Source organism: Eimeria maxima, genomic scaffold (assembly GCF_000499605.1).
Source record: "Eimeria maxima Weybridge genomic scaffold, Emw_scaff92, whole genome shotgun sequence".
Taxonomy (NCBI): domain Eukaryota; phylum Apicomplexa; class Conoidasida; order Eucoccidiorida; family Eimeriidae; genus Eimeria; species Eimeria maxima.
Window position 1 is genome coordinate 46,523 of NW_013566864.1, and position 16,436 is coordinate 62,958.

The following is a 16,436-nucleotide window of genomic DNA, read 5'->3' on the forward strand; positions in this document are numbered from 1 at the left end:
ATGATGCAAAAGACCACCTCTATTGAATGCGGTTTCGTGCTTGGGCGCCTTTGAAGCGAAACAACCCTTTCCCAGTGTGGGTAAAGCCATCCACGATTACTCTCGAAGCCTGCTTATTGGAAACACAAGAACTCATATGAAACCGAACAAATGAGTCCTGATAAAATTACTGAGCTCCCTATGCTCGTAAGGGAATCTTCTGTGTAGAGCCGCCCTGCGGGCGCCAAGTAGAGGAAAAACGGGATAGGGTTGTTGGCGCCGTTGTTGGTTGGATATGCAACATCATAACAGAAATTCGTGTGAAGAACAGGAGAGCGAACTTCAACCCGATCCAGCCTGTGCTTGCTCAGCGAATGGATCAACACACATGTCAGAAAGAAAGTTGATTTGTGGACCACCTTTTGCCGAATGGTGCTCCCCTGACCTCAACCAACCTCATATAGTGTCAATGAGATGGTCAATTGTTTCCATCCTTGGATCAACCCCTATGCATTCTAATGGCTTGCTGACAGCAAGTTGCTTGCATCCTCTAATACTGCAATACGCCCCCATTCCGCGACAGACGACGACACGGGCCTCAATGCTGGGTGCCAGCCATATAAGGCTTGATATTTCTAAGCCAGCTTCACCATAAGCTCGGACTACTCGTTTCTCGTTATGTTTCTGAAGGTTACAGTCGTTAGCTCTAGCAAACTCCTTTCGTGTGTCACTTAACACCTCGAAGACGATGCTACAGCGCCTAGGCGTCTGCCGCCACGAGAGCGTTCTTTGTTAGCTTTTCGAGCCTTCCCAGATTTTCAATAGCTTTTTGTCCCCATGTAAATACAAGTAAGTGAAAGCTAAGAAGCATGCTGCGTTTATCTGCTCCCAATGCAACTGTGCGGCGAAGTGTACGCCGCCCTTCCTACGGAAGGAGGCGCAATGATCATGAGAAGAACTGCTACACTGCTCATTTGTTTGCCTCTTCTCTAGGTTCACTTCGAGAGCTGATCTTTCCCAGCTGCAGCCGTTAACTGCCTACGCAGTCCATTAAAGAAAGCCCAATGCGATGGCCTAGGAACACAACCGTACTGCACGGCCAGAGCGCAGACAAGGTTGCTACACAACGGAATACCGCCCCATCGCTTGGCGCTGGCTGCTATTCAGATTCAGTGACTTCAGCGCAATAGACTCCACCAGCTCGTACACTGCATGCCTGCACCACAGCCCCACACCAGCCACCAGAACATGCCTGAGAATGGAGGTTACCTCGAATGCAACATTGATGTTTAACCATCAAGAGGCGGTCGACAGGCTCCAGCACAACGAGTGTTGAAACGGTGACGTCCAACGGAAAGACTTAAACTTACCTGGCTCTCTGAACTTGAATCGGCGTCGGGGCAATGATTTCCACATGTAAGAATTTCACGCCCGGTGCAAGCTGCGTACGATGTTTCAGCGCCGGTTCCACATGCTGACCTTTTACATATAACACAGCCCCGGTCTCTTCCATGATGCGCGACATCAATTCCTGCGAAGTACGAGTAAAAATGATGGAATTGCCAACTCCATTAATGTGCTTTCATACGTTAATCATTATTCACTCAGATGTATCACAGCACACCTCGACTAGCGAGGAGTCCCGGAGGGGCTGCCATGCAACTGCGGACGTTATATCTACGGAGCCCATTAAAAAAATAGTTTCGCATCCCTCAGTGAGAAACACAGTCTCTCTGATCTGTGTGGCTCACCTTCTGGGTGATTTTGTACCGCGCCACCTGCGGGTAGTCATTAATTTCAAGTTCGTCAACAAAATTTCCTGTCTCCGGACAGACGAATCCCCTGTCAGAAAGCCCAGGCACCTTGCCAAGAGTGGGATTCGAAGGCGCCGAGACGCTACTGATCGCAGCCGCTAGCTCAGCTGAATCCTGCACCCGCATCACATGAACATTCAAAGAGTACTGCGGTTTAGAACAAGATATTCGAAATTCTGTTCCAGCAAGAACACTGCACAATCACTCAGCAATAACGATTCACTCGACAGCTACAACAGCTCCTTGCACTGCAAAGCGGAGGCAAGGTTACGCAGCGAAGGTCCTTCGCTAAACTAGGTCCTCACGTTAAATGCCTTAATCTTGTCAAGAGCTGCTTGGAGTTGATTTGAGCTTGCGGTTGTGCCCTGCTTGAGAATAGCTAACGCCTCCGCTGCCGCGTCCATGAAAGGATCCTTGTCTTTTGGCAGCGCCTGGCCTGTAACGGAACTAGCCAAAGCTAGCTGCATGCCCGGCGCTGCTTTCTGCTGAACTTTAGGACGAGGTGACAAATGTTTCTTGTACGCTTCACGCAACTTGTCCTTGTATTGTGCTTGATCTGCCTCCGGAAGTCCTTTTAGGGCCTGTTGTAGCATGAAGTCCACCTGCAAACACACAATCACGCGAAACCAGGAGAAAAGAATGCTCTCGATAATCAGGCAACAATGTCTGAAAGGAAAGGGCTCGCCCCAGCGAGTACTCCCCCATTTGCACTACGAGGTGATTGTAGCCACAAGCAGAGCCACAACACCACTTCCAAGAAGAAAAAGCACGAAACACCGCCGGCATCTTCTCTATGCTAAAGAGCACCCTAATCATCCATCAAAAGACCACCCGGCATCTTCACGTAGTCGCACGCTCACCACGCACCACCTCCACGCATGTCGGTACGATGAAAGGACCTCCGCGGCCTCACCCAGCAAGTGCCCATAGTCCCGTGATGCACAGCATCAAACGCGCCATTGATACGTACATAAAAAATATTAAAATGATCTAGCTGCATGCTGCTCTTCACGTGCACAGACACATTCAATTTGCAAGATGCGGTGGCACCTAGCGTTGTGTTGGTATACGGTACCTGTTGATCTGCAGTCAATTTGGTCTTCTCGCTTCCAGGTGGTGGTAGCCCTTCTGGCGGAGCCGGCGGGGTGGATGGTGGTCGCTTCGCAAGTTCAGCATCCTGCAACTTGAGTATTTTTGCAATGAGCTTGACACGCGCCACACCTTCTGTCGAACTCGTCGGCTGGGTGATGTTGTCACCTCCAGCCAGCTGATGCTTTACCAACAAGGCCGCCTTCGCAGCGGCAGCCTCCACTGCGGACTGCAGTGAGCCTGACGTCGCTCCGGCTCCGCCACCTCTTGCTGCCGCTGCTGCTGCAGCCGCTGCCATTGCTGCATCCATTGTTGACATGGTGTTGGTGAGCGCCAGCTGGGAATTATTATTAGTCGTTGGGGGCGAGAAGTCATCTCTCTGAAGCAGCAGTTCAACTTCCTCAACTTCATCGAAGTCATTGGCCCCAGACAGTTCCTTCTTGGCTTGTTGCATCTGTTGCTGTTGGCGACTCTTTTCCGTAATGGAAAATGTAAATCCCTTTCCCCCAAAACCGCCTCGTTTGGTCTTCTGCGCTAACCCCATGTTACACTGAACACGGAACTCGGAACTCAGCGCCGCCAAAGCCGGCGGGACAGTCTGGCCAGATTGGATTAATGCCTGCACCGGTGAGGAGGTCAAACAACAGCAAACACAGAGGAGTGCGATGGGACATACATACCGCTCTTTGTGCATATAATAAGCATATGTCTCGGCGCACAGCGGTCTGCGAGGTTGCAACATAATGGCTACAGTCCCGTTCTCATGATGCAAGTTGCTCTGGAAGGAAAACGCGTAACACCCGTATTGTCATAGCTAGAAGTGCTACACATCTAACTACTGCAGGGCTGTAGTGGCAACTCTAGGCCAGGACACATTCGCACCCCTTCAAGCTCTTCTGCCTTGTCTGCTTCTTGAGGGGTTATGAACGTGTATGCAACCCCAATGTTCCCTGCTCGCCCTGTCCTTCCGATACGGTGGACGTAATCTTCGATGTGTGAAGGACAGCAAAAGTTGATAACAAGGACAACCGACGGGACATCGAGCCCACGTGCTGCTACACTCGTCGCAATCAACAGAGTCTTGGTGCCATCCTGGAGGAGAGCAACACGGAAACAATGTAGAGTAAGACATCCTGAGACGCTCAATGCCTTCGATGCGGTAACAGTAATTTGCGACCAAGCTACAACCACGTACTTTAAACTCCTGTATTGTAAACTCCCGGTCTGTCTGGTCTTGGCCCCCATGAAGCACAAGTGCCTGATAGCCATACTACATCAATGAGACAATGGCACAACGACAGACAGCGATGCGTCAAGCTGGAGAACACAAAAGTGCAGACAATTGAGCAACAGTGTCCAATTACACAAGGGAAACTGCCTATTCAGTGTGGAGGAGCTGAATCGTCGGGGATAGCTGACCTTTAACAGTTCAGCAAACAGCTCATCAGCTTCTATCTGCTTGTTTACGAAGATAATGATTGATCCATAGTCTTGCCAGTCTCCAAGAAGCTGCAGTAGCCTAAGGAGAACCAGTAGCAGAAAACTAACCCAAATGCCTAGCTGAATGCAGCTACATTAATACGAAGATGGCGCAGACCAGGAAGGTATACGAACAAAAACGCTTTCTAACGACAAGTCTGAAGCCAAGGGGTCTCAGCTAAGAGAAAGCCTTCCCCCCCAAATCTAAGACGATTCAAGCGATACAGGTCGCACTGTAAACACCCCCACTCCCAACGCGCCGTCGGAAGCTCCGCAACGTATTTCTCACCTGTAGAACTTGCGCTCTTCATCCATTACTTCAACGTACTGCTGCACCTTTGCAGCTGTGCGTCCCTTTTCACCAACGACGACCTCAATTGGCTTGTACAGGATGCGTCGAGCCAGAGCTGCGTTGGGAACATTCACAAGAACTCGAGATGGGTAGGCTCAGTAGGCATTTCCACACTGTCACGAATATGAGCGATGAATGAGACAATTCGACTTCTTGAATTGCCATGCCTCTCATTCTCTGCTGCCAAGCACTACCCTCCCATGGGTGAGGTACCCAAGCGTACATTCAATGTGAGAAGGGAACGTTGCAGAAAAGAGACACGTTTGTCTGTCGAGGCGAGTGCTCCTTAGGATGGAAGAGATCTGGGGCTCGAACCCGTAATCAAACATTCGGTCGGCCTCGTCAAGCACCACGAACGTCACTCGCTGCGCGGCAAACGGATTTGCCAAGGACAGAAAAATACAGCCGCAACAACATACAAACCATGGAAGCCCAGTGGAGAAAATGCCACGGAAAAAACGAGATGGCTACTACAAATGCAATAAGCTGCACTGCCGTTTGCAGTGGTCAATGTCCGCAAACATGGAGCAGTCTTTGCGATTACCGTGTTCCCCCATGCATACCTTGAGGCTTGTGAACTTGCAAGAGTTGAGAGTGAGCACGTCAATTAGCCTTCCAGGCGTTCCTACAACGACATCCACCCCTCTCCGTACTTGCCCCAGTTGGCTGAAAAAGCATATGACACGTTTAATCAATCAATCATAATATTTTCCAACGCTATGAACACCTGTGGTCTAAACCAAACAACGTTCGCAGTTACATAGCGGCAACTGAACTACACCCAGTACTCCTTCATATTTGCAAAGGCCTTCAAGACTGTAAAGAATCAAAAAGAACACAATTTGCCACGCTGGATCCTCGAATTAACCTCTAGCTTAACGAGGCGCAACGGCCGGCTAACCGACGTCGTATTGGAAACGCAAACCCACAAAACCGCCGTTGTCAGCATGCTCACCCCCCGATGCCCGCACCCCCATAGAGGGAAGCCACATTCAAGTCTACCAACTTGCACAGGCGAGAAACCTCCTTTGATATTTGAAGCGACAATTCGCGAGTTGGGGCAATGACCTGCGCCAGGCCGCACACGGCAACAGACAAAATTCCCTTGTTTGGTTTGTGACACAGACAAGTGACAGTTGCCACACTGGGCGGCTTCAGCGTAAGGAGACTGCAACACAGGAGTTTCGCGCAGCGACTAATTCAACAAGGAGCTGGCGATGGGGTGAGTGTCAGAAACTGGTATCCTACCAGGCCGATCATCCCTTCCTTGAAGTTTCCATAGATAAGCATCCTTTCACCCTTTTCGTTCCTCCGGTACCTGTCCCTATCTTCATTATCTACAGCTTGTTGCTTCCCACGCGGTTTCGCCTTGGGATCTGGCGCCTTATCCGTCGCGACAGCCGCGGCGTCAGCTTTTTCCTCCTTGCCTTCTTGCTGCTGCTGGTTTTCCTCCTGTTGCTGCAAACGCAGCAGCTTCTCTTCTTTCTGCTTTGCCAGATACTCTTTGTATTGCCTTTTAACGCTCAACACGTGACGCACAAGAGGCAACGTGTAGGCCAAGGTCTTGCCGCTGCCTGTCTCGGCCACAGCGATGAGGTCTCTCCCGCACATCAAGATGGGAATACACTGGCTTTGAACCGGAAACGGTTTCTCGAACCCACGTGCTTCTAGGTGCTACAAGAAGTCCGCAGAGAGCAACAAAGTAAGCAGGCGTTACATTAGAGGCATAGTTCCCGAGCACTCACTCATGACTCTCCTGCCAAAGTTTATCTACCTATTTTCCCCGATGTATCCCACTAAGCTTCTGGGGGCAATGTTTCGAACAGAACAGGAGCATACCCCTTTTGTGTTGTGCACACAACATATGAGCAAGTTAAGGTTAGTTGTGAAGCGGCTACAACGCACACCAAAACTACACTAGAAGAATAAAAGCAAAGGGAGCAAAAAGACGTACTCTAAGAATCTTTTCTGGCAATCCACATTGATGAAAGGAACTGACAGGACGCGGACACTGTTTTCCGCGAACCTGAAAAACAACCGAAAGACACGGAGCACAACGATACAAAGGAAGAAGGACGGCAAGCGTCCGCCTCTGACGAAGGGAAGAACGACAGCAAGCAAGCGTCAGCTACTGTCTACCACGCTGGAGGCACTTGTGCTGAGAGTAGGACTGGCTATCACGCAAGTCCAGGTTTCATGCTGCATTCTGTGCTGATGAAGCTGAACACCCCGCATCATCGTCCTGTAAAAGGAAGACGCTTTAGTTCCTATCCGTTTGAAAAGAAGATCTATTTGCTGGCTAGTTGAGCCCATGAATGTATACAGCATTGCACACTTTGATGTTTCCGTTTGTCTTCCGGATCGCCTCCACTTCGTGATCCTTCAAGTCCGTGAGTTCCTTCACCTGAATCACACGAACAATGAGAATGTATACCCAGTTATCTGGCCCAACGTGTACGCTGTCACGTGTCCTGCTGAGAGTCCACCACAGATACTTGGGTCAGTTGGGGAGGGAAAAGCAGCAGGAAGGCCCAAGCAGGCTAGTGGCAAGCGGAAAGCGGCCAAGCGGCCAGCAGCCACAGTCACGAGTAGGCAAACAACAGCCGATTTCAAACAGTACCTACGGGCGAAGAGAGAGCCTTAAAACAGCCAGAAATGCTAAAGGGCCCCCACTGACCCTTACAAGAATATGAAGTAACAGCACTACCAGCCTACAGTAAGGTAGGTCGCCTAGGCCCCAGAGCTGACCTGCACATAAAGGTTCTTCTTAATAGGAGGGAACTTGCATGACGCATGGTCAACAAGAGGAAGCTCCTTTTTGAGTCCAACGCGCTGCACTCGCCACAGGAGCACAACGGCACTTCACAGGCCCTGCCGTCTCTCTGGAACTGCATCTCCCCTGCAATGCAACTGTGTTCACACTCCTAATGGACCTTGTTCCTCCTTGAAAAGCTCTCTTTGCTACCCACACACTTATCCATCCAGCTCACTTTGACAAGGTCGAAGTAAGATAGGTTGGCAAGCTGCTCCTTGGCTTGTGTTCCGTTGTCGTCGTCGTCCTTGCCTTTTCCTGAATCTGCACCTTCTGCTTTCGCTGCAGCGGCTTGGGCTGCCTGTGCTGCCTGTGCAGCAGCTTCCTCCTCTTCTTCCTCGTGATCAGAGTAGATAATCACTTCTTCCTCCTCGACTTCGTCTTCGTCTGAAGCCGTTCCCTTGCCCTTGCCATGGGTACTATTACCTGAGTCCGGACGCCCCTTGAGGCGGCCCTTTCGCAGCGTTTCCAGAAACAGTTCATGATATTTCGCATCCTCAGGGTCAACCTCGTCTGCTGCCGCTGTTTCTGGCTGTGTTGGCGTTACTGCTGCTGTCTCTTGTGACTGTCCACCCTCACCCTTGACCCCTTGAGCTGCGCCAGCAGATGAAGCAGCAGTAGGGGCTGCACCTGAACTTGCAACTGCAGTCGCCGCTGGCCCTGAAGAAGCTGGTTCTGCAACACCTGCGGGAGGAACGTCTGTTGCCCCTCCTGTTGGCTCGCGTTTGACTCGGGAAACGTCTGAAGTCGGCGGCAAGGTAGCGGCAGAAGAGCAGTCACTCCCCTCCGCTGCTGGTTCAACCTTGGTGCCGTCAGCAAGCCTCTCTGCAGACTCAGGAGCTGCAGCTGTTGTAGGAGCAGCACATGCCCCAGCTGCCCCACCTGCTGTTGCAGGAGGTGCTGGCTTTACCACCGCTCCCGGCGGAAGGTATGTAGCCTCAACCTCTTGCCATCTGCTTATCTCTTCCAATGAAATGCTTTGGGGCCGCGGTGGCTGTGAGTCGCGGCTGGAAATACACCCCAAAGCCTCCACCTCTCCTGTGTCCTCAGCCTTCGCCGCGCTCAGCTGTCACAGCAACATCGGCATTCAAACAACAACGCGAACCAGGAAATGAGGCCAACAAGCTCACAGCAAACCTTCAACGGGCGGAAGCAGCAGCAGGGCAGGTCAAGAACGAAAGGCACAGCAGCAACGCACAGCTTCTACAACAGCAACACAGCAGCAACACATACTCCCTACCTCATCCTTCGCCTCTGCCTCAAGTGCAGACATGAAGGCATCCAGCAAATCTGCATCTCCTTGGGTTTCTGGAGCCGCGCCCACCGTCTTGGTCTGCAGCTGCCTCAGCAGCTGCGCCTGCTGGTGCTTTTTTAGACGGTTGCGAGACATCTGCTTGGGGGGTTTCATCATTCCCCTTCCCCCATCAGTTTCACCAGGGGGAGGACTGGTTGGCGCACTGCCGGAATCTGCTGCTGCTGCTGCCGGAGACGGTTGCCCTTGCCCCTCATTCGCAGACATTTCTGTGGCGCCTTCCGTCGCCTGCTTTTGCAGCCCGTGTTCTCCCACGGCTGACACAGTAGCAGCAGACGCGGAAGCAAGACCCGCCGCAGCTAGTGCTGCAGAAGCAACAGCTTGAGCGGCAGCAACAGCAGCAGCCGCTGCTGCTGCTGACGTAGCAGTTGCCCCAGCGCTGGGGGTGGCAGTTGCTGCCATTTTGTTGCTGCTGGAGCTGCCAACGGCAAACTTCACGTTCGGCGTAGAGGGAAGCCAATCTTTGAATGCACTACTGCTGCTGCTGCTATCTGCTGATGCTGTATCCCTATCTTTCTGTGATGCGGCATCGCCACTGGAAGTCGCCTTTTCCGGCAGTTGTTTCTGCCTCTTAAGGGCTCTAAACCTCTCGAGGCGGCTTGTCTTGTCACTGCTGCTACCCTTACTCTCACCTGCCGCAGCAGATTCTTGCTTCAGACCAGGAGCTGCGTCTCCCCCCTTCGGGGCTGAGGCAGCCGCGCCACTGTTGTCCTTCAGGCTGCTGCTGCTACTACTATGTGAGGGTGAAAGGCTCCGTTTTGCAGGCGCCAAGCCGTTTAAACCACCGAGTGAAGCAGGAGCCTTACTTTCCGTGGACTGCTCCTTCGGTCGCTGTTGCTGTTGCTGGTGCTGCCCCTTTGCAGACGGTTCGCCCTGAGGACGTTCCCTACGGGAGACCCCAGCTTCCTCGTGGCGTTCAGCTGCAGGAGAGTCCCTGCGTCGCGAGTCCCCTCTATCGCTGCGCCGTACTTGGTTGCTGGAGCTGCTGCTGCTGGAGCTGCTGCTGCTGGAGCTGCTGCTGCTGGAGCTACCACTGCCAGAGTTGCTGCTGCTTCTGGAGCTGCTGTTGTTGCTGCTGCTCGTGGAGTCGCGGGGAGGGCTATGGCGCGCTTTAGTGCTGTCGGTTCGCCGGCTGTCGGTGCGGGAGAAAGGTCTAGTTCGATCATCTTCTCGATGTTTGGAAGTGCTTAGGTCCTCACGATTCCTGCTGCTGCTGAGATCCTCACGATGCCTGCTACTGCTTCTGCTGCGCTGCTTCGTACTGGTGCGGCTTTGGGCCCGCCCTGGTGAATTCCTGTCCCGCGAGCGCGAGCGGTTGCTGCTGCTGATGCGGCGATTGTCTTCTCTTGACTCCCTTTCCCTTTCAGAAACCCGGCTACTGATTTTCGCTCCACTGCGGCAAGTCGCCTTACTAGTACTACTGCTGGTGCCGCTGCTGCTGCTGGTGTCGCTGTCTCCCCATCCCCGCATGCGGCCAACTGGTTTTCGACTTGAGTGAGAGCGGTCCCGAGAATCTCTCTCCTCATCTGGTTCCCTACTAGTGTATCTGTTTCTATCTCCATCTCTGCAGTGGCTGGCTCCACTCGAACGGTAGCTGTCTCTGCTTTCTTTGCGAGAGATTTCGCCGTGGCTGCCGTCTCTGGCACTTCTGCTTTCGGGGCTTCTACTGCTGTATCGGTGACGAGCTGTTGACTCGCTGCGCCTGCTGGAGGCGCGGCTGATGTCGGAAGACGGCATTGCGCTGCCGCCCTCCTTCTGACTGAAATGGGGAGAGGGGTGGCTAAGACAGAAAAAAACGAAACTGCTGGGTGTATGGACTCACCATGCGGGGACCCACATAAAGAAGGACATCGGGGAAGGCAGACACTACCCTGTTGAAAAGGCTGCAGCGCAGAGGCCCCCCCGCTTTACTGCATGTTGCGTGCAGCACGACAGAACCCCCAGAGGGTTGGGATAGAAGAGGAGCCTCCCCCCCCCAAGCCCCTATGGAGAGCCGTATGCGCCTGGAGAGAACCTGAAATACCCTGCAGATAAAGGCTAAAGAAAGATGAATTCAGAAAGTTGGTAACTACGGAGCGAACGGACAGGGCATTATGTTCCCTGTCTGTCCTCTCGTAGAGTGGCGGCTCTCTCCACTTCGGGCTATCGCCTTCTCTTCTTCTCAAACAAGTCTGCGCCCATTATGCTAAAGTATAATCCTTAAAATAAAAGAAATTCGGGGATCCAAGGACGGCAGGGGCTCCAACGTGAGTGGACATACAAACAGCATGCATGCAAGTTCGGCGCGCGGCGGCAGGCTTCGATGCAATTTGGTTGCTGAACCGAACCCATAAGTGGAGTTTCAAACTGTACAGTTCTTCCGTCGTATTTTTGTATTCTGAAGATGAAGAAAGCTGATCGTGTGGTGCTCTAAGCAGTGGCTTCTGTTCCCTTTTTAACGCACGCCGGCGTTGGGAATGGCAGCCGCTCAGCATGTCAAGGAAGATGGCGCTGCAGTCGTTACAACTCGTGAGCAAATACCTCTAACCAAAGGTTATCTGTTTCTACAGCGGATGGCCAGTAGTTTCCCCTTCCCAGGCTCGTGCAATATTCGCTTCCAGCCCTGCTCTGTATACTACCCCTGCAACGTGAGAGGGTCCTCGACCTATGCCTACGACAGCCACGATTTGCAGTCGAACCGAAATTTCGATAGGGGCATTTTGAAGCCCCCTTGACCCACCCTTGAGCCTGTAGACATCGTAAGCACACAAGCCGGTCATGTGGCCTAGACAAAGGCCGATGTCAGCGAGTCCGCGTGAGGTTGGCTTGTGAACCCTTATTGGGCCTTCGTAGGCAACTGGCACACAAACAGGAGTCGTGAAGAGCGGCATACAATGTTCATGCAGTTAAGAGGACTCAAGACGACGAGCTGGTGCATGCGCATGGTGCTGTCTGGTATCTGGAGTTGCAGGAAGGTTTGTTGCAACTCATGGCAGGCCGTCTTGCCTCCCGCAAATCAGGGAGATTTTGCCGCTGAGCTAATGGTGCATGAGGAGGGAAGTATGGTACTCCATACGAATGCACAGTATGGTGTTTTTGCTGGTCGCAAGTCTTCGGATAGGTTGAATACTGGTGTTACACTTTGTAGCAATGCATGGTTTCGATGCATGAACCAGGTGGGTATAAGCCCCCCACTCTCCTACTGCGCCATCATGTGTACCCTGGCCAGTCTAAAGGTGCTATTACCAATTGGACGTGGGCTGTTTACTTAGGCCCAAGGAACGGCCAGCCAATTCTTTGCTGGTTTGTGCTTGCATCGGAAGGGAGCCCGGGTCTTACTCATGCATACTTGTCTTCTTGTACCACGAGTTGCACCGAAGGGCGTCCTTTGTGAGCCCGTCACCCACTAACTTATTCACTACGGGCTGATATGGTGGAAAAGCTTCTCCACTGCTGCGGCTGTAAAGCTTCAAACGTCGTGTTTACGCAGTACGTCTGCCCCTCCAGGTTAAATTTGTTAGTTCGTGAGTTTTGTGCGGTGTAGCGGTTGAACTATTCGCATGAACACGGCAGCTTAAAACGGAAGACTTAAGACGGCCAAACGGATTATTGTAAGCAAAGAAGGTTAGATACAAACTTGGGTTTTTTCCTACTGAACTGCACATATTGCATTTCGAAGCATGCTTGGAGAAGTCATATGCATGCGCTTGCTAGGGACTTCAGCACTGCTGCAGTCACTCAGCTGCGCGCCGCGGTGTTGTGGAGATCTGCTGGTAGAGAGTGCTGTTGTCATCTTGGAACTGATAATATGCCCAGATTCCAATTAAGGCAACAACAATCATTACCACTATCAGACTCGTCGACGCGGCTCCCTTCGCTGTACCGTGCGCCTGCGAGCACGCAAGTACACATACGGAGCAGCGAAATAAACCGTGGAAGACTACACAGATACGCGGAAAAATCCGACTGCAAGGGAATGCCGCAAGGAGTTGAAGTGCCTTCCGGCTACGGGCACATTCAGAATTGGCTTCATGTTTTCGAATCTTCGTTTATGCAATCAAAAATCGACAGACGTACCGACGTAGAACGGTACTCCTTCACGTTCGTTGGCGTGCATTTGCGCAGGTTCGTTTCTCCTTTAACCCTGCCAATGATGTATTCATCGGCCATCACGCGAGCGTCCAATGTGTGACCGATATCTTCAAATGTTTCAGTTGCGTCTTGACCTGCACGCAGTGTCACGAGAACAATCAGACCAGACTGCTGCACAAGCTGCCGTAAGCCGACTCTTCCCTCCAAACCTTAACAGCTGAAGGGAAGCCAAAACTGCAGTCGCTTATGGGAGAGATATGTCGACTACGTGTAGGCAATATGCGTCACAGCAATGCCAGACTTCAGCAACGAGCTGATAGCAGCCCTCCTTCCTACACTCACGAACCCTATAAAGGATGCAAGCAAGCGAATTATTGACATGTAATTCATGCCTATACCTGCGACTTCGAGAATAACGTGGTGACCTCCTGGGTGTTGCTTGAGAAACTTAGTCAGGTCATAAACAAGGCCGTAAAACACACACCAGCAACTCTGGGTGTCTGTGTGCTTCCGTATTTCCTCCCACGACAGCTCCGGTAGCTGCAGCAGGTCCTCCATGATAGCTTTGGACCTCTTGTATGCGGCAATGGCACTTGGATTCTGCTGCAACTTGCTGCAGTCCTTGCTGTCCCACACAACAACTCCTGTTGGCTACTGTCCAGGGTTGCAAGCAACGGACGAGGTGGAACACCCTGAGACCATGAAGAGAAAGCAGCAATCCAACAGCCCCAATCTTCAGCGATACACTCATTCAAGGGCGGCAGTGAGACAGCAGAGGAGCTGCAAAGGCAGCCAGACTCTCTCGGGGGCGGGCGGAAGATTCGGCGCAGGCCCCAAGCTGTCTGGGACCAAAGAAAACGAATACTCTCCAGTTGAACGATACAACACTCAAAACCTAAAGAGTATCTCAAACAGGAAATGCAATACTTCCGAGAGCAGCAGGGATTTCGGTACGAGAGGAACAGACGTGAGGCGTCTCCTGATGAGAGTAGTCAGCAGCAGCCCTTCTTGCACCCCTCGTAGCCTGCTGTTGTTTGCTCTGCAGCAGAATACAAGGGTTAGCAGTTTGGCTGCAGGGTTTAACAAGAAAAATAGATGCTTGAAACGCTTTCTTTGAGATGATCTTTCGCCGTCTATGCGGCGCTACCCACGGAAACCGCAGTCGGTTCAACTGTTTCTTCCTCAGGCTTTTCTGGCTTCGGCGGCGACCCTGGGACAAAACCTTCGTCTGATTACAGTCTGCTGGCAAGTAAACATGCATAACACACCAGGAACGTACCTTGCAGACTTTAGTTAGTTCAAAATTTCTCCCTTTTGTAGGCCGATTGCCATCATCCAGTCCCTCGGCCCCCGCGCTCATGGCCCAGATTGTCTGAGTGGGCTGAGTTTGTCTGGGATTTAGATTTGAGAGCTCTGCAGAATTCTCCAGACCAACTGTGCAACCCAAATCAACAGAAACTTCTCCCTCTCTATTCAGTACAGACAACGCGCCAACGTCATCGTCAGGGGGCCCTCACGGGGCTCGACAGGAGCTTGTGTGCTACAGCGGCCGCCGGCTGCCTAGGACGCCACTTCAAGCAGAAGGGACCTCCACAATGGTCACGGAGCAGCGGAAGCGCAAGACATGGACGATGGGGGCGTCAAGAGAAGGGGAAGCAGGAGAGCCTGGAGACCAGCAGCGTCAGCCACAGCTGCAGCAGCCAACAACAGTTCCCGATACCGTCTCAGTGGCTGGTGAACCTATAACTCCTCAAAAGACCCAAGGAAGCTTCGGGAGAAATCCACGAAATGAGAAGGGGCAGAAAACAAGGACTGTCTTTTCAAAGGCTGCAGCACTGGGTATCTCCGACGATGAAGACGCCCAAACTTGGTGAGCAATAGCTAGCCGGCCAGCTTGCACTATTCGCATCTGTTGGCGCCTCAAAGAGGCGCCAACAGATGCGTGTCTGTGTCTTGCAGTAAACCCGCAAATGCCTAGTGCGGACGTACAGGAGGAGGCGATGACTATCTCCAGCGAGCACTTGGTGCAGCAGACGCTCACATGTATGCGCCCCACCCCGCCAGTCCCACAATCGAGCCTGGGGCTTGTATCCCTTTGTGAAGCGTAATTGCGGGGTGATGCTCGTTTGGTGCTGTTTAACGTGCCTCCTTCGGATGCTGCAGGTCGGGGTCTGGAGGACCGGTGTTAAATACGGCGGCGGACCAGGAGCGGATAAGAAAGGAGAAGGAAAGGAGGAAGGCAAAAAGAGAGCAGCAAGTGAGATCCATGCGCCCACTGTTTTAGCGTCTTCAGCTCCTCAGGAGATGTAGACTATATGCCGTTATTGACCGCACACCTACAGCAGTGCACGGTGGTTCGCTTACGGGACGAACGAGAGAGGCACGAGGAAGAGACAGATGCTCTGCCGCACAGAAGAGTGAGAAAGGATTCTTGATGGTTTAACCTGCTGTAACGCCTGATTTGCAGTTGCTGTGTCTTCTGTGTTGTCGCTGGTGGGGCTGCAGGATCGCAATAGGAGTAACAGAGACGGGCACAACAAGCAGAAGAAGGCGACAAAGGGGGGTTCTTCTTTCTCAGGACTGTTGGATTTTTTTTCAGGCGGAGATTTTCGTTCCTGGCTGATGTACTTCTTAGTCGTGGTTGGCATTGTCGGTAGGCTGCGGCAATATGTTCATACTAGTTGCATTTCTAAGCGCATATGGGCCTTTGCCAAAATGTGTGCTAAAGGTAAACGTGTGTCGGATGCCTCGTAAATCTTTATGGATAAGCTCCCGTGGTTGCTCTTCGGCTATGCGCATGCATGCAACTTGAGTGGCGTGCTTCTTGCTGGTGCTTAGGCATCTTTGTGCTCAAGGCGCTTGAGGAATACTACGGGATGGACGGCGACGTCAGTGGGGAGCAGCGGCTGCAACACTTGAGTGTGTTGGGGTTGGACGATGGGGCGTCGGAAAGCGACATAAGAAGGTCGTACAGGACATTATCGGTCCGCTGGTGCGTTAGCAGTTGCTTCTCAGGCTTCCACATGCATATAGCAAAGGACGTACCTCACGACTAATCGATGCGCAAGAACACATAACAGGAGATAGGGAATCGCATGTTGAATTTAATGGCAGGAGGCGAGCTAGACAATTGAGAGGGGATCAAATCCAGGTGCAGCACAACAAGGCGACTCTGGAAGTGGCATTGTGCACCACATGCTTCTCTGCGAACACTCCTCAGGCATCCTGACCGTTACCCGAACTGCGGCGCGAGCTGCCAGCAGCGCTTTCACGAGATTGCTGCGGCATATGAATATCTAATGAGAAAGCAGAAGAAGTCGAAGGCAGACGACGAAGACGGAGAGGGAGGTGAAGGATCACAAAGCGACGACTTCGCCAACTTAAAGGTCACGTCTCAGGGCATTGTGGACTTTTCGAGGCTGGGCCCGAACGACGTCTTTCCCCCTACAAGTGACACAAAGAATGTATGGTCCATAATGGTAAGGTGCAGCTGCGTTTACCCCACCCGCACATATATATATATATATA

At 52.3% G+C, this 16,436-nt stretch overlaps 3 protein-coding genes across 3 annotated transcripts; 1 reads left to right on the forward strand and 2 right to left on the reverse strand.

Annotated features, from left to right (window-relative positions):
- Nucleotides 1-1,098: 1,098 nt before the first annotated feature.
- Nucleotides 1,099-10,574, reverse strand: EMWEY_00012690 (ATP-dependent RNA helicase, putative; the record flags this gene model as incomplete). The annotated part of the gene is made up of 17 exons (XM_013483065.1): nt 1,099-1,195; nt 1,350-1,510; nt 1,731-1,907; nt 2,099-2,395; nt 2,707-3,501; nt 3,765-3,974; nt 4,302-4,401; nt 4,651-4,768; nt 4,937-5,078; nt 5,277-5,379; nt 5,669-5,781; nt 5,962-6,387; nt 6,668-6,739; nt 7,049-7,117; nt 7,462-7,545; nt 7,704-8,591; nt 8,766-10,574. The coding sequence occupies 17 exons, from the start codon at nt 10,572-10,574 to the stop codon at nt 1,099-1,101; spliced, it is 5,661 nt and encodes a 1,886-aa protein (XP_013338519.1).
- Nucleotides 10,575-12,550: 1,976 nt separating this feature from the next.
- On the reverse strand, nt 12,551-13,466 carry EMWEY_00012700 (cytochrome b5, putative; the record flags this gene model as incomplete). Its single annotated transcript, XM_013483066.1, has 3 exons — nt 12,551-12,706; nt 12,894-13,042; nt 13,307-13,466. 3 exons carry the CDS (start codon nt 13,464-13,466, stop codon nt 12,551-12,553), a joined length of 465 nt encoding a protein of 154 aa, XP_013338520.1.
- A 360-nt stretch (nt 13,467-13,826) lies between these two features.
- EMWEY_00012710 (hypothetical protein) lies at nt 13,827-16,387 on the forward strand (the record flags this gene model as incomplete). Its single annotated transcript, XM_013483067.1, has 6 exons — nt 13,827-13,858; nt 14,311-14,778; nt 15,072-15,165; nt 15,414-15,561; nt 15,747-15,900; nt 16,129-16,387. Coding segments are annotated over 6 exons (1,155 nt in total), but the record flags the coding sequence as incomplete, so codon positions are not given.
- Nucleotides 16,388-16,436: the final 49 nt, after the last annotated feature.